This window comes from Typopeltis vanoorti, chromosome 3 (genome assembly GCF_054136105.1).
Source record: "Typopeltis vanoorti isolate ZY-2024b chromosome 3, IOZ_Tvanoo_1.0, whole genome shotgun sequence".
In the NCBI taxonomy this organism is placed as follows: Eukaryota; Metazoa; Arthropoda; class Arachnida; order Uropygi; family Thelyphonidae; genus Typopeltis; species Typopeltis vanoorti.
In genome coordinates, this window is record NC_143551.1 from 26,170,853 (window position 1) to 26,189,584 (window position 18,732).

Sequence of the window (18,732 nt, forward strand, 5' to 3'; positions counted from 1 at the left end):
CATGAAATGTGAGCACATCAGGATTAGGATATTATACATTTTGCAACACAACTGTAAGTCTATTAAACTTAGAAAGATTTGATGTTCAACCTCAGTTTAATTTTTGCTCTTCTCTATAGTAATTTTATCAGATTACCAATTTTCTCAGTATGGTTATATATTTTCATTTATTTTACTGATTTAATTTGTCTCCTTCGTCGTTTTTTTCAGGTATGGATTTTCCTAATGGCATCACTTTTAGTAGGCAGTTTGTCAGCGTATTTCGTTCTAATAATTTCATCTCATATTACTCATTTTCAAAAAGTGAACTTCACTGACGTTTTCTGGGTACTCTTCGGAACACTAACTACTAAAGGTAAGTAATATTTCTAAACAAAGTCCATACGTCAATAACCAAAATAAACGCTATATCGCTTACTGGTACTTTTAAGACTCGTGTCCTACATATTTTATATAATATGATTTTCATTAAAGGATTTATGAAAAAAGGGTAAGACATCTAAAATGATTTATATAAGGAATAAGATATAAATATTTAATGGAACCTTTATAACCCAAATTTAAATATTTTCAATTTTCCTTTGTAGAATTTGTTTCATTAAATATACTTTATATTTGGTATCTTACTTTCTTGTATTCGATAGAATACAACCTTTCTAACTAATTAAAACCGGTTAAATCGACTTCTTCAATGCAGTGATGTTTTATGTTTAAATAGGCAATATTGAACTAAATAAGGAATTTCAATGGATGCTTTGGATCAGTAAGTTTTGACATGAATAGTAATAATCTCACAATCTCCTAGTAAAGTTTTTATGCTACATTTTATATCATTTCATGTTACAATTCATCTGAGAATGCGTTCACCTCTAAACTCTTTCCTCTTTCTTTTCTAATATCATGAATTTCATTCGTTGTCTCTCTCTCACTCATCTGATGAGGCTAACCGTTCTAAATTTTTGATTTCCTTTCTCCAAAGAATGATTTTCCTCAGATACAATTTTCTTAACAGCTGAGTCATGTTCCTCTGACATTTTAATTTTCACAATATCTCAAAAAGGTTGCACTGATTATGCCAACAGCAATACCGGAGTAGTTGAAATCACCAACCTCACATTAATTTTTCGGTTCTACTAAAATAATACTCAACCCCGATCAGACTCATAAATATTGATTTTTGCCATCAGTAAGTCTTATAATTAAATTCCTAGAATTTTTCTTTCTCTGGAAATTTCAAATATCAACCTAGTATTGACTTCATTGGAAGCAATTTTTCCTCACACGAACTCAAACCCGAGTGTCATCTTGCATTATAAAAGTTTCATTTGTCAACCTACATTCTCCCAAAAAATTGTATGGGTTGCCGAGAAGGATCACACATTTCTCAGATATTCTTTAACGTTATTTCACTCTCCCATTTCTCTCTATACAGAAGTTAAAAACGTTATAAGAAGATTATTAAAACATCCAGAAAAGTCCTGTGTAGCTCAGTGGACGTGGTGTTTGCACACCTCTACACTAAGCCGCGTAAAGAGAGACTTAAGTTAAAGTCTAGTCGCCGAATAGAGGAAATTTTTCCAAAACATTTTCGACCGGTTCCAGAGTTAGTCGATCTTCGTTAAATTCGTTGCCTAAACTATATCCAATATTTATTGGGTAAAGCTCTTTCAAGCATTTTTAATGATAACATAAAGTAAAATTTTAAATAAAAGTGTTCCAAAGTTCAATAAAACCTGCTTCACACATCAAAAATATTCTTCTAAAAATAGCATCTGGCAAGACCAAATCATGTATGAAACGATTTTAATGAAACCGTAGTGAGCTCATCACCGCATGAACATTCTCACTTTGATTGTATAATCAGAAAAAAGTCTTTAAAAGAATGGTATCGTATTTTATATAACATAGATCACTTCACATAAACTTCGTTTTAGGTACGAATAGAGCATGTAATAATCTAGAGAAAATATTAGGTGTTAGTCCTAGAAAATCGAGATTTTTTTGAAATAATAATTTCTTTCTTTTTTTTTTTTTTCAGGTTTCAGCTCTTTCTATCCTTCAAGAGCATTCCACATTTTTGCGTCCTTCTGGTTATTTTTTGCTTTTGTAATAGCTGCATCTTACAGCACTTGTCTGCTGTCTTATTTGACAATCTTGGAAAAGGGAAAACTTATAGAAACAACTGCAGATCTATCGAGAGCACTGGAAAAGAACGAAATAAGGTGCGGAGCATTTAAAGATGCATCTGTAGCGTCTACAATAATGGTAAGTCACTTTCATGTACACGCGCTCCACACACACACAGACACACACACACACACGCTATATTCGGGATGTGTGTGTTTATGTGTGTGACACCCAGAATCGAATAAAAGATAAGGTATTGACCTTTCAAGATATAAAACTAGTTCGAGGAAGCGATTCTTTAAGAGAAGGGTTTCTTTAAGTTTAGTCTAGAGTAACACTTTTGTTTAACGAATTTCAAATAAAAACTTAGCACAATAATTAATGCATGAAAAAACCAGTTAAAATGTCAATTTACAATTTACAATTTACAATCGAAATTATCACAATTTACAATTCTGAAATGTTCAAACTCAGTTAAAATAGTTCAAGTTTCTTTTCAGTATTTACTTCAGATTTGCCCCAGTTCTAGTGATTCATGTTAAAATCAATCCATCATGTAGAATTCTATCAATTTTACATTTATTTATCTAGGGATTCGATTGTTTCTTTACGTCAGTGCTAATGAGTATGCAAATATGAGGGGGGGTGGGGTATTTTGGAAAGCATCTCGAGTTTATCGTCTACAGAAATATTAAAGAAACGAAACGAAACGACACATCAAAGCTCGCTAAACGATCATTATTCTACAATCAAAGGTTGTATATACTGATTCATATTCAGATTTTTTTTCTAATGTAAGGCGATGTCTTGCCGATATGCTTGTTGAATTCGAATGGCAAATTCTTATAGAGTAATTTATAGCATCAACGATGTGGAGTAGAGGAGCACCTGCTTTATGGCCGTTAAGTAGCTAATGTAGTTAGTGTGTGTGGGGTTCATTTTTTGTATTTGAACAAAATTTCCGTTGGCAGGTTTGTAATATTCTCTAACAGACTTTTATTATTATTTTTTTGCGATGTTCACCTATCCAATTAACTTTCTTCTATTTAGTTATTGATTCCACTTGTATTAAGGGTCAGGAATCGTTTCCTTTGTCTTTGTAATACCACTATGTTATTATCATGTTTTTGATTTCACAGGGTAGCCTTTTCTCCCAGGGATAATATAGTTTAAAACAAAGGAAGGGAGAGAGAGAGAGAGAGTTTTCTTTTAACAAGTTTGAAGTTTCTAGCAGAAATAACGTCGGCTTCGTCTGGCAATAGTCTTTTATGAAAAATTTTATGTTTGAAATCCGAATCAATATGCACAGCAATTTTGTTATTACGCAATTGAAGCGTACGCTTAAATGTTTTGTCTCATTATTCTAAAGTGCATAATCTGACAAAAATATGAATTACCATGTCTGTTGGAAATTGCTTGAGAGCGGAAATAAAAGAAGTTTAAGAAACTTCTTCTAGAACTATAAATTAAATAATTCACCTTCCAATACTGCGTGCGCGCGTGAATGCGTGCATATGTGTGTGTGTATGTGCATACTACGTACATACCGTATGTTAGGGACGATAAGACGCACTTTTTTACGTAGGAAAATCGAACTCCGAAGGTAGGTGATACTGGGCAATTCCTGGATTCCCACGTTTTCGATGAGATTCAAACACGTCATGTCTCGTGGCATATATGAGAATCCCCGATTTACATACTAAAACTTTATCGGCGTCAGTAACATTTAGTGGGCAAGCTTATGTGGTTTTGAACGGACGAGACGATTATTAAGTCTTTTAAAAAAATGCTGTATAGTTATGGTAATAATAAATGAATATATATTTATATAATAATATATTTTTTCTAAAAATTGTCTGATCAATTCGGGGTGCGTCTTATTAAATAAACTTGGATTTTTTTACTCCTTCTCCCAAGTAAGCATATATATATATATATATACAAGGCTTGCAAAATGCTCTCTTCCGTAACTAATCACAATTTTGATCTCACGATTAAAAAATCAAAAAAGACTTTCCGTTTAACTGTTAAAATTCACCAGGTTTTTTCTTAAGTATTAATCCATCCATCCATTTATCATGCATTCTGTAGTGGCGTGAGGAAATTTAATGCAGAAAATTGCCATTATTCTGACGCATCCCTCTAGGACAGTGGTTCTCAAAGGAAGATTTCCGGGTGCGCCCTGTGGTATTCCAGAGAAATATGTGTCCAGATATAAAAATAAATATAGTTACTCTATTATACCTTTTCATTAGGATATACCACTCTTTTTGTCAACACATCATTATTATGTTAATTAACAGCAGTTTTTCTTGCAAAGAGAACAAGAATATGATTTATTCTTGTTGTGTATATTACTTATTTTAAAACTATTGGAAGTGGATGTTATGTGTATATTACTTATTTTCAGATAAATGAAATGCAACCAAATAAAATGGACAGATTTCTCAAAAAGAAGGATGATATTGAAGAATCAGATTCTGGAAGTGAGCAAAAAATTAAATGCAAGTAAGAAAGCAAAATCGCGGCCTACTCGCAAATATAATGAAAGTTATTTAAGCTTTGGTTTCTCTTGGACCGGAAGTGAATGTCATCCTTTGCCGCTATGTTTAGTATGTGGATGTAAAATGGCAAATGAATCATTGCTTCCTAGTAAATTGAGTAAACATTTTCAAACTATACACTCTAATTTACAAGATAAATCTGTAAGTATTTTCAAGAGATTGTCTGAACAGCAAACAAAAGTGGCAAATTCTTTTAAAAGTATAACGGCTGTTTCTGATAAAGCTCAAATCGCTTCTTATCAAGTGTCAGAACTGATAGCAAAAAATATGAAAGATCATAGTTTAGGTGAGTTCACTTCTTTTGCCTGCATTCAAAAAAAATGGTCATGACAATGTTAGGAAATGAAGCAGCAATGAAAATAAGCAAGATTCCTCTGTCCAACGATACAGTTCACAGGCGTATTATAGAAATGTCTTCTGATATCGATAAAAATGTATGCAGTAATAAACTTCAGTATTCAAATTTTTCATTGCAAGTTGATGAGTCAACAGATATTACCGAAGGCGCAACTCTTAGCATTCGTCCGTTTCATTAATGAAGATCAAATAGTAAATCAGTTTCTTTTTTGCAAAGAATTAAGTGTGCATACAAAAGGTGAGGACGTTTTTAACATTTTGAATAGCTATGGAAATCGTGTGTAGGCATTTGTACAGATGGAGCCCCTTCCATGGTAGGCTATGTTAAGGTCCTTACATCTTTTGTAAAAAAACAAAATGAAAATTTTATCGTAACTCACTGCTTTCTTCATTGGGAGGCTTTGATGGCAAAAACATTGGGAGAAAAATTAAGAGAAGTTTTAGTTCAAGTTGTTCAGCTGGTAAACTTTATTAAAACAAGACCTGTCAAATCGCGTTTATTCGAAAAACTTTGTATCGATATGGATTCACAACATAGACGGCTGCTTTTACAAACTGAGGTGAGGTGGCTGTCAAGAGGGAAAGTACTTACCCGTGTACACGAGCTACGACAAGAACTTCTTGCGTTTTTTGAAGAGATGAAACAATTTTGGATTGCCAGGTTACAGTATTTGGCCGATATATTTCAGCAGCTCAATATTTTGAATACTAGCATGCAAGGGAAAAAAGAAAATATTCTCACATCCACTGACAAAATGAAAGCGTTTCAGAGAAAACTACAGATTTCGAAAAGAAAAGCTGTTGAAGGTAATTTGGAAATGTTTCCATTGGTAATTAACACTTGCATAAATGAAACACTTCCAATAATAGTTGAACATTTAAGAAGTTTAGAAGAAAAATTGAGTTCTTATTTTCCATCACTCTTAACATTGAACAATACAATTGGATTAGAAACCCTTTATGAAACTTCAAGTGATTTTGGTTTAAAATTAACAGAAGAAGAAGGACTGGCAGCTATATCCACTGATCGTAGATTGATGATTAAACATAAGGAATTGTCTCTTGAAGCCTTTTGGATTTCTATAAAAGAAGAACATGTGTCAATATCTAAAAAACTTTGAACATTTTACTACAATTTTCAACATCATATTTATGTGAATTAGGATTTTCTACCATTACCACAATTAAGTGAAAAAGAGAGAACCTCTTCAATATATTGACGAGGAAATGAGAGTTTGCCTTTCAAATATATGCCCAACCATTGAAGCACTTGCTAGGACACATCAGGCTCATGTTTCTCATAAATACAAGAATGAATAAACTTAAGGTATGTTTCATTTTATTTTTTTTATCGAATTGTTTTTTTTCTGTAATATTTGAATTAATTATTATAACATATTTCTCAGAAATTTGTATCTAGTGCGCCTACAATTATTTGTAGGGTTTTAAATGCGTCCCGACTTTAAGAGGTTTGAGAACCACTGCTCTAGGAGTACGCGTAGTATCTTATCTATAGATCTGTGAGTTCGAGGGATTGGTTTGCCTCGTTGAAGGATGAAAAATCCGAGTTTCTGAAGAAAAAATAATATAAATATTTACAAAAGCATATAAACTGATCGTATCCAGAAATAAACACATTGATGTAGCAAACCTTGGTTACAGTCTAACTAGTAAACAAAATATCTGAATGACTGGTGAGCTAGCGCATTAGTCCTTTCAAAATCTGTATATATATATATATATATATATATATATATATATATACAGATTGATTGCACTCTCGCCTCAGATAACTCCCCCTACCTTCCCCCTCTTTCTATGTAAAACCTCATCCACATTAATTTGGCAACAACACTAAGGGGTAGATATTATCAATTTATATGTTTCATTCATATGCCTTCCCATTCTAACCGTCTGTAAATTGAATTTCTCAGTCTCATCTTTCTACTCAACATTCCAAATACGAGAAAAGAAAGCACCTTAGTCAACCCTCTCTCAATCCTTTACAATATCCCTCCATTCTTTTCTAAACCAAGTAACCAAATTTGTTCAAAGTAATCCATATGTAGCCTGGTCAATGTGGTATGAAATGGAACCAAAACATTCTTACTTCCACATGTCAGTGTCCTCTAGTTTAACTATCACTCCCCGAAAGTTTAAGTCCCAGTCCTCAAGAGATAACAAATCTCTCTTCTTCCTCCACGATGTTTCCAGCACTTGGACTCTTTATATACCATTTCTGCTTCCCAAATTTCAAATTCGAGTTTCGGAAGAAAAAAGAATATAAATATTTACAAAGGCATATAAATTATGAAGAGTATAACCTTACACTTCATAACATTACACTGGAAGTTATAGAATCATCATTTATAATCAATTAAGACAACACAAAATAGAGAACTTTCAATCGAATAGTTACAGTAAAAGCTAAGTAACGTATTTATTTAATCTTTTCAGAAGCTATTTAATATGTAATGTGGTATCTATAACGTGTTTCATAATATAAACTGTTTATTTAGGAAAGTTCCTAGATGAATGAAATAAATCTAGATTTCTGCTTTAAATTAATTATTATTACATCTGTCATCAATGACCATTACACTGAATAACGCTGTTGAATGTGTTTTTGGTACTTCTGTGAACGTGATTGGAAATGATGTGTATCCAGGACAGATGGCAAACCCTCTAATGGAAATAATATATGAGAAAACTACTAACTTCAAATTCAGTACAAACGAAAGGCGCAAGTTTTCTTTTAAAGTCACAACATCCCAGCGCTCTAACTTCATAATTCTCCCGAAATTTACATCATCTGCAAATGACATATTACCTTTCAGATCTCTCTATATATCATTAATATACATAATAAACATGCAAATTAAATGGACACCCGTAGTGACACCATTGCATGTTATGCTCATCACCTCAATGCCCATGATTATGTATACGTTTCCTCTTCCATCTCTTTCAATATGCTCCATTTCTCTATCAGGTGTTGATGTTTCGTCATTGTGCTTGTTTCGCAACTCTCTACTCATTCACTAACAGCAATGTCCCCTGCAGTTGTTCTTATGCTTCTTTTTTTCATCATAATTCATATGGTAGAGAGCAGCTTTCAGTGAATTTACCTATTCATGAAAAGTCCTCTTCATCACTTTCACATTTAAAATCTTTAGCATCATTTAGCTTTATCTCTGAAACCATGCTTAAAGGAATGTAAAATATGCTACTTTAAATATCGCCTAAGACAGAATAAAATAATGTAAAGAATTCAATTAAAATTATAGTTAAATTGTATAGTTTAGCAAAGTCTAGCATAGTTTAGCACTTGAAAAGTGGATTTAAAGGAATAATTAGAGAATGTATCATTTGTTCTTCTGTTGTTAACAAATCAAATATTATAGAGAATATTAAGTAAATTGTTAAATCTTCTATATCGCTCTTTAGAAATAAAAATAAACAAATAAATTATCTCTCCTATTTTACTGAATAAACACTAGAAATCTCTCAGGGGGACCCTGTAACCTCTAGAGAGCGCATCCTCTGGGTGGCGAATAGGGGAGCCCACCATGCGTGCGCGCGCGTGTGTGTGTGTGTGTGTGTGCGTGCGTGCGTGCGTGCGGAAGAATGCTTGTTCAGAAGCCTTAATGTAGCAACCCTACCACTTAACTATTCCATTGTCAGACCAGTCCCCTGACATGGAGAGCATAATTCTACTTGTAAGCTGACAGAAAAAGATAATCGGATTGAATCGATGGAAAACGACCCTGAATGGAAAAGGTAAAACAATAATGGAAACGACAAAATATAATACACATGGCAAACTGGAATGTATGAGGAAAAGCATAAAAAGAAATAGAATTAGACCAACTATTAAATGAAAGAAATTTTAAATAGCAGTAATCACTGAAACAAAAAAGAAACTAAAAGGAATTATGAGAACCGAAAATTTTAATGTGATATACAGTGGAGTCGACAGAGACCAAAGAGCACAAGCAGGAGTTATGATTTGGATTCATAACGGCCTTTCAAAACAGTTTAAACATTATAAATTATGAAATGAAAGAACAATAGAAGCTAGAATAAAAATAGATAGAACGTATGTAACAATATATTTTTATATGCCATAGAAGAAAGAAGAGAACAGGATAATATTTATTTTTATAATCAGCTACAAAACATATATAATAAAATAAATAAAAACGATTACGTAATTTTAGCAGGAGACTTAAATTCAAGGATTGGAAACACGAAAATTAAAAATAATATAGGAATAGATGGAGAACATACTCTAAACAGGAATGGAAAAAAATTGATTGACATCCTTATTTTATAATAACCTAAAAATAATGAATTCCTTCTATAAACATACATAAATATACTTGAGCATCAAGAGGATGGAAATCAATATTATATTACTTTATAATAAATGAAAAGACATCAAATTTTTCACTAGATGTTAGATTTTACAGAGGATATGAAATAAGCAGAATATTAAATAAGCAAAAATTAAGATAACCGCCTAAATCGCTACAAGTAACAAGAACAGAAAGAAAATTTGAAACATTTGTTTATAAAATTAGACTATTGAATGACACAAATGTACAATGGATATATGAACAAAGAATTAACTAATATCTAGATAAAATAATACAAAATGAACAAATAGAAATAGAATGACAATATAAAAACAATAATAAATGCAGCAGCAAATGAAAGCTTACCAAAGAACCAAAAAATTCAATAAAAGGAAAGAACTGAAGATCTGGGATGATACAATGAAAGAAATAATCAAAAAGAAAAAAGAAGCCTATCACAAATGGTTAATCAGTAAAATATTAGGAGATGAAACAGAATATAAAAGAATAAGAGCCATAGTTAAAAGAGAAGTCAGAAAAAGAGATAGAGAATCATGGAACAAATTTATTTCTAATTTAGAATAATTTATATAAAATAAGACCCAATGTATATAAGATTTTGAAACACTTAAATGCAGATACCGAAGAAAACATAAAATTAAACACCGAATTCTAATTAGAAGAATTTCTAAATTAGTACACCAAATTGTGGACAGACTAATATTTTAAAAACGACAATGGAAAACAATTAACGAAAATGAAAAGAAAATAACGAAAGAAGAATTAGTAATCAGCCTGAAAGAAACAAGAAAGGGAACATCACCTGGAGAAGAAAAGCTACTTTCAGAACTATATAAATACACAGGAACAAGATTCAAAGGAAGCCTCTTATTATTTTTAAATAAAATTTATTCAACTGGTATCCCCCCAATAGAATGGAAAAAAGCAATTGTGATTCCTATCTTTAAGAAAGGTAACAGAGATGATCCTAAAAACTATAGTATACTAAATTCCTGTTACAAAATATATAGCAGAATCTTAAATAACAAATTAATGAAATATTCCGAAAAATTTATTCTGGAAGTACAGAATGGATTTAGAAATATAGACCCGGCTCTTTTGCCTAAAATTCATAATAGAGAAAAGAAGAGAATATAATTGAGAAACACATATTGTATTTATTGACTTGAAAAAGCATTTGACAAAGTTAAAAGAGACATATTATTTAACATATTAAAAGAAAGACAAATACCAAATAATATCCTAAAAGCTATCACAAGTATACATGAAAATAATCAAATACAAATAAGATTAAATTACGAGCTATCATATACGAGAGAGATAAACCAAGCGGTCCGACAGGGATGTCCCTATTCAGCAACTCTTTTTAATATCTACGTGAATGAAATAATAATAAATTGGAGTAAAAATTTACATCAAGGAATTAAACTTTCTCCTACAGTTGGAGAAAGTTTAATGAACTTAAACACGCTCCTTTTTGCCGACGACTATATAATAATTACAAATTCTGAGTTAACTTACAGGAAGATATTTTAGATCGAAATGAGATAGCCAAAGATTAGGGTATGATAATATCAACAGAAAAATAAAAAAATATGGTCTTTAAAGTACTAAAATCCAGCAAGAACTAAAATAGTAATAGATAACAAGATCGTAGAACAGGTGACTTCATTTAACTACCTAGGATGTATGATCACATATGAAAATGAAAAAAAAAAAAAAAAAATGTAGACGTAAATGGGTGGAACACGTTCAAATAATGAAAATAGAAAGATTACCAAAACAGGCTTTAAAGTACAAGGCATTAGGAAAAAGAAAACCAGGTGGTCCTATTAAACGATTCAACGATGACTTCTAAGGCCGGAACAGGCCATGCTAGGCCTAAATCCTTGATACGCATGATGATGATGAAACACTATGAATCACAAATTTAAAACGTGCACGTCTTTAAAAAGCTGCAATCCACCTAATCTAAACAAAAAACCATGTTTTGAATAAAAACTGTCTGCGCCAGTTACTGGGAACAATGATTCATTAGAAGCACCTTGATATCTGTATCCCATCTAGAATATAAGAATTGGCGCCTTTCATTTGTATTGATTGTGTATTTAGTAGTTTTCTCATATATTATTCCCATTAGAGGTTTGTTATGTGTCTTGGATACACATCATTCTCAATCACGTTCATAGAGTGAAAGTAAAAGAAGTACCCAATCACTTCCAAAAGCGTTATGCAGTGTAATGATCACTGATGACAGATGTAATAATAATTTAAACCAGAAATCTAGATTTATTGCATTCGTCTATGAACTTTCCTAAATAAACTGTATAAACCATGAAATACATTATAGATACTAAACTAGATTAAAAAGCTCCAAAAAAGATTAAACAAATACGTTACTCGGCTGTTCTGTAACTATTCAATTGCAAATTCTCTATTTTGTGTTGTCTTAGTTGAATAAATGATAATTCTTCCTCTTCTTACCACCAAATATTTTAATCATGCTTAATATCAAGATGTCTGTTTATGTCTTATTGTGTACTATGTTTTATTTATTTCTTTTTAGAGTTCAACCAGAGGTGCTCTGAAACTTGTTCGGAAACAAGTCGAAAGTGATCCTTCACTTCTTTGTGAAACACCTGAAAAATGCATCATGAAAATCTTGCAAGAGAATTACTGCCTTATTTGGATGGGATTTTTTTAAGAAAATGCTGCTTACCAGAATGGTCCTGATAATTTCTTTTTGTCTCAAGACGGATTTTATATTACTTCTCTTGGTTATTCGCTCCCCAAAGCACATCCCTGTACTGAGGTGTTTTCAATAATGTAAGTGAATATAAAGTACATTTGACAGCTGAGAGTTAGTAATTTAAATATCGGTTAAAGATTTCTTTATAACTTTTTCTTTACTTTCTAACCAACATCACTCTTTATAAACATTTCATTTTGTTTTAATTTTGATTTCCCAATCGCCTCTTCAGCCAAATAATTTGGATCATCAAGAACAGTCTCTTGAAGTTTCTGAACATTTAATTTTTAACGTGGCATTATAAAACATTAGAAATGATCGTCAGACATTAAAACAATTATTTCGTATAGGAAATAAAATCTACATTTATGCTTTCCAACAGGAAAACTAAACGTAACAAGAGCATGACAACCGATATCGGTGATGTACAGCCTTCCTCTTTGTATTTGATTCACTGCAGGTCTGAAATGATACTACTACTACTATTATTACTACTTCTAATAATAATAACAATAATTATAATTATTATTATTATTATTATTATTATTATTATTATTATTATTATTATTTCGGGCAACTCCAAGGAGTCGACAGACTCGATGGAGGCCCTAACATCATGTAAAGAACAACTATTCGACATTCACACAGTATCAAACATTCCTCGCCTTGATCTCATTCACGGTCCTAGCACCCATAACAGACTCTGGCGGCTTATTCAACTCATTCACGACTCTCCATTTAACTAGCTCTAACACCCCTGCTAATGACATTCTTTCCTAGCTTCCATGTCTGGTACCTAGTCCTCCCACTGCCAGTCCCATTCACAAAAATATCTTCTGGATTAATCCTTCAGATTAATTATTAGAAACCCTTCAGTAATTTGAATGTCTCAACCATATCACCCCTTTCCCGCCTATGAACCAATTTTTTTAACCCACAAATCTTCAACCTGTTCTCATAAAGTTCATTCCACTGACCTGCCCCCCCCCCCCCCCACCCCCCCCCCCCCCCACCCCCCCCCCCCCCCACCCCCCCCCCCCCCCACCCCCCCCCCCCCCCACCCCCCCCCCCCCCCACCCCCCCCCCCCCCCACCCCCCCCCCCCCCCACCCCCCCCCCCCCCCACCCCCCCCCCCCCCCACCCCCCCCCCCCCCCACCCCCCCCCCCCCCCACCCCCCCCCCCCCCCACCCCCCCCCCCCCCCACCCCCCCCCCCCCCCACCCCCCCCCCCCCCCACCCCCCCCCCCCCCCACCCCCCCCCCCCCCCACCCCCCCCCCCCCCCACCCCCCCCCCCCCCCACCCCCCCCCCCCCCCACCCCCCCCCCCCCCCACCCCCCCCCCCCCCCACCCCCCCCCCCCCCCACCCCCCCCCCCCCCCACCCCCCCCCCCCCCCACCCCCCCCCCCCCCCACCCCCCCCCCCCCCCACCCCCCCCCCCCCCCACCCCCCCCCCCCCCCACCCCCCCCCCCCCCCACCCCAAACTAATTCTTAGATCCTACAAGGTTCCATACTTTTACCCGCGTTATTTCTTCTATATGTTCTGTTCAATTTGACCATCAATCCAGTACGCTGATTTGCTGAAGACTGCACATTGTATTCGTCCTTCTCACTATATAAACCTTGCACCACAAACCACCGTAATTCACAGAATAACAACCAATGCAAACCAAACTTCTGATCTCCAAATCATTCTGCTACGGAGCTTGTTTAACTTGTTCATTTAAATGCTAGCAAAACGCAGTTCTGCTTTATTTCCCACGAAAAACAGATCCATATTCTCCCAGCCTTACCCTTGATAACACCGAAATCTCTAGGCAAGATGAGATTTCCTTACTTTAGATTATCTTGGCTCCAAAATTCTCCAGGAGTAAACGCATTACTATCATTTCTTCCAGAGCCTCCAAAACATTAGGAGGTCTTTAGGCTCAATGCATTACTTAACCTGTGAACAGTTATTAACCCTATACAAATCACAAATTCACTCTTGATGGAGTACCTTTCACATATTTGGGGCGTGCACCCCCCCAAGCGCTATTTAAACTACTTCATGCAGTACATAGATAGCAATAAGACTGATAAATGATATACAGTATTTTATGAATTCGCTCCACTTTCTCTCTCTCTCAGAAGCATTTTAGATTTACTGCACAAAACTTCTATAAATAGTTACATTGTAAATGTTCATCAGAACCAACATCAGTAACTCCCCTTCTCTCTCTCTCTCTCTCTCTCTCTCTCTCTCTCTCTCTCTCTGTCTATCTCACTCTCCCAAATTCATTGAAACACATGCGGTTTCCAGGCAACACTCTTTCACACTCCAACTGCATACTCATACAACTCCCTCTTCCTTCATTCCTTCTACTAATTCTTCTATATTCTGCAACAGCATCCCTGCCAATTTGGTATACAACTTGGTTCTAATGCATTATAAATTGACTAGACAGCCTCTCGTTTTTGGACTCAACATTAAAAAAAAAAACACCTAAGATCAAACATACACAACTCACACACCACTATAAGAGAGAAAAATCGAGTCCTCACCCCATTCCATGATGGCATTCATTCTCAACTTCTAAGCATGTCTTTCGTCCTCTTCCCATCCTTCATGAAATGAAATGAAAAACTTCGTCTCTTGCTATCCTGTATAACCTTTCCTGTATCTTTTCTGTGTAGTCTACAAATTCTCAACATGTCTTAGTAATCAACAATCCACAATCCTGATATATTTTTAACACTCTACTTTGCGCTCTCTCTCTGTCTCTCTCTCCACTTTATCAGAATCTCAAAGGAAACACGGAGATCAGCAGACATTCTCACAGCAGTCTACGCGTTGTGTTATCAACGCTTTGTAAAGAACAGGGTGACCACATCTAGTACTTTCGTACTAGATCTAGTACTTTTTATAAATTTGTAGTGTTCTAGTACCTTCTTCCTTCCGAACAATAATAACAACAACATGAGAGTTAGACATGTGAGTTTAATATTTTCTCTTCTGCCATCTCCCCATATGTCACAATCAGTGACACAAGTATGACTTCTCTTTTTTTTCTCCCCTTCTCACGGTTCGCTAACCTTCTCTCCCCCCCCCCGATCCCATACTCACGCAATCCGACTGGTATTAGCCAATGAAAATATATTCTTCGCTATTCAAATACTACTCGGCGTCATAAGATCATTACAACAATGAAAACAAGTGAAAAAATTAAATATGTTCATTTAAATTTTATAAATAACCAATAAATATTATAAATAACCACTTTCTGAATGAATGTCGCAGAAAGTTTTCCCAATGACTTCGACAGTTTTTATTATTCTTTTGCAATCTGTTAGGATGAAATCAATTCCATTTCTTGTCTCTCCATTGGAGATTGCCAAGTTCATCTTTTTCCAATTCTCTTTTTAAAGAAACTATTCATAATATACAGCCTTTCTGCTTCTACAAATTCTGCTAGGAGTTCACCTCGTTTAGTTCTTCCCCCACAGTCCAATGTATTTTTCTTCAATAAATCCTATAGCAATCTTTGCGTTCAAATCTCCACATACTATTGTGTATGATGTTTTTTTCAGTAATGTTTCTCGTAGGTGTTCATAGAAATTTTCTATTTATTCTTTGTCAGCTGTTGAGGTGGGTGCATAGACTACTATTATTTTTATTGTTATGGATTCTCCAATTTTTAATATTACTGTTCCTAGTCGTTCAGAATGGATTGTACAAGAAATAATATTTTTAGTTACCTTTTTTTAATGATGAAGCCAACTCCTCCAGCCCTTGTAGTGTTATCTGAGGGCCCCAGGAAACGTTGGTTGTCATTGTTCTATTTTGCCGTTAATTCAGAGCTTCTTTGGGTTTCACAGATAGCGAGGACATCAAACTTTACATTTTGCAGTTCTCGAAGCAGGAAATCAATATGGGAGTCAGAAGACAGAGTTCGAGTGTTGAAGAAACCAATGAATAGGGTCGAATTTCCAGATGGTGGTCTACCTTCCTCTGCGAGATTCTTAGTACCCCCTGCTCTTGCAAATTTCTCACCATCACCTTGGTGGAATTGCAAAGAGCCGCGCAAGATTGGGGTCCTTTTTCTTCTTCTACTTGCTAGCATCTTTACAGTGGTCTACAGCACTTCTCCTAACATGGTTCTGAAGTGCGCCTTTGGTCCACGGCTCCTTATTCATTATTCGGAGCTGCAGGCTTGGGCTTCCCTCATCCGCCACACGAGGGACGCGCTTGGTAGGGGTGTGGTCCCTCCCAAGAAAACCAGGACGTCCCATTAAACGATTCAACGGTGACTTCTAAGGCCGGAACAAGCCATGCTAGGCCTAAATCCTTGATACGCATGATAATGATGATAATGATGACGTTTTATTGATGCACAGCGTGATTTGGACCCGATTGAAAAGAGAAATCCATCCAACAATGGTCAGTTTTTAGACATAGAAAATGTATATAAATGATGGCAATTCTGAAGACTGTAAAAGCATTGAATAAAGGTCAATAATTCATAGTTTTTTGGAATAAAGTTTTTGAAATGAAAAATGCTGTCGGGGAACAAATGTTTCCTAATTTAGCAACATTAGTTAAAGCTGTGTTGTGCCTCCCTCATTCATCAGCAGCAACTGAAAGAATATTTTCAGCAGGGAAAATAAATAAGAATAAAATAAGAAATCAACTACATACTCCCTTGAAGAATGAACTCCTTTTGGCAAAAGAAAAATTGAAACATTTATCAGCTACAGACTTCAGTATTTCTGAAGAGTTAACTAATTTAACAAAATCTGCTAAAAATAATTAATAAATACTTCCAGTGTTTTTCTTGTAGCTGGAAATCCTGTATATATATAAATAACATATTCAATAACTGAATATTTAATGTTACATCATATTAAACACTAAAATGAGACTAAAAATTATATGATAAATAATACACATGTGAAGCTAGAGTTACCACTGGGACTTCTGTTTTGATGAATGACATCTGCAGCTCTTGGACTCATAAATGACTACAGCGAGGCTAGTTTTGACTTATCTGTTTTCATATTTGTCGTACATGTGCTAATTTATCAGTTTTACATTGAGCTCATCTATGATAATAAGGTAGTAATATCGTAAAATGCGCTTTCGTTTCATTCACTAAATAGAGTGAATGAAACGAAAGTAAATAAAACTTTAGTACTTTTTTTTGAGATCTGGTACCTTTTTCCTGCATAAGTTGGTACTAAATATTTTTGCTGAGTGGTCACCCTGGTAAAGAAGCAAAATGACTTCTTATTCTTTACATGCTAAGGTTCGTTTCAGCATTGCAAATATCCATGTAATTGTATTTGCAAACTTTCCTATATGATCCTTGAATTTCAATTTAATATGTATTAGCTATTAAGAAACACTATTACACAAAACATATTGAGAATTTATAGACTATACAGAAATTATACAGGGAAGGTTATTCAAAATAGCAAGAGATGGAGTTTTCATTTCATTTCATGGAGGATGTGAAGAAGACGAATCTTTTCACCTTACGATAAATAGTTGAGAAACCTTGAGAATATAAAAAGAACCTGTAAAGAATAAGAAACGCAGGAATGGTAGGGATCCGGTTGAATAAATTTATGGGAACAGATAGAAATGAGCCAAACACTGAAGTTGCAGTACAGTAGTCAAACTAGTTTTAAGTTACGATCTGAGAGCTGGGTTAAAAATAAAGCAACTGATCAAGATTAGAGATTACGATATGAGAGTTCTGAAAACGAATTAGGGACCTGAACAGGTGGCAGAATCACATTAAATGTGTAGACATTAGAAAGTAATTTGACATTCTGTTTATGTGACTAGATATAGTCACATAAACAGAATGGGTGCAGAAAGGTTAGCCATACAGATGTTTGTTACTAAGATTGCAGGAAATAGACACAGAGAGAAATCCACTTTAGGTGAATTTATTCAGTCAGTTGAATTTAAATGCTTTGAATTAATCAAAATTTTACATATGACAATATTGGAATATTGACCAGTAACAATTTAATTTGGAAGCAATCTGTTGATAGGTGATGAACAATAAAGTAAACGTAATCATCTGGTTCTAGAATGGGCACCTTCTTGATGGTGTATAACAGGAAATTGACGATGACGACGATGAGGAAGAGTTTTTAATGATTATTTTATATAAATTCATATTTGCGCAACATTTATCGCCTGTTATTTGAAGTTAACAATGAATGGGATTGTGATGTTTTGGAATTTATTCAGAGCATTTTTCATATAATGTTTATGTTGTTTTTTTTAATTTTAATGTTGTTTATTAAAAATAATTTAGAGTTTAGTTTGATTTGCGTGTTTTGTTCCTTTGGAAACACTTTAGAGGATAAAACTGCACTCGAGTCGGATTTTTTTTGAACTAAATGCAGGTAGCGAAATCAATTCAGTGGGACGCGTGAACCATTTTTGAATGAAATGCCGGCCTGGTTGGCAGAGTTGTTAGCGTATCTGCTCTCCAGCCAAAAGGCTGCTGGTTCGAATCCCGCCATGAGCATGGATGTTTGTGATTGTGGAAATACCAGTG

General features: G+C 34.7%; 1 protein-coding gene across 1 annotated transcript in view; it reads left to right on the forward strand.

Moving 5' to 3' along the window:
* Window positions 1–12,131, forward strand: part of LOC150108003 (uncharacterized) — a 99,167-nt gene extending 87,036 nt beyond the window's left edge. Inside the window, exons 4-6 of the mRNA XM_090415619.1 lie at window positions 211–355; window positions 2,039–2,265; window positions 11,994–12,131. Coding sequence (XP_090271745.1) covers window positions 211–355; window positions 2,039–2,265; window positions 11,994–12,131 — 510 coding nt within the window. The remainder of the gene's footprint in view (window positions 1–210; window positions 356–2,038; window positions 2,266–11,993) is intronic.
* Window positions 12,132–18,732: the final 6,601 nt, after the last annotated feature.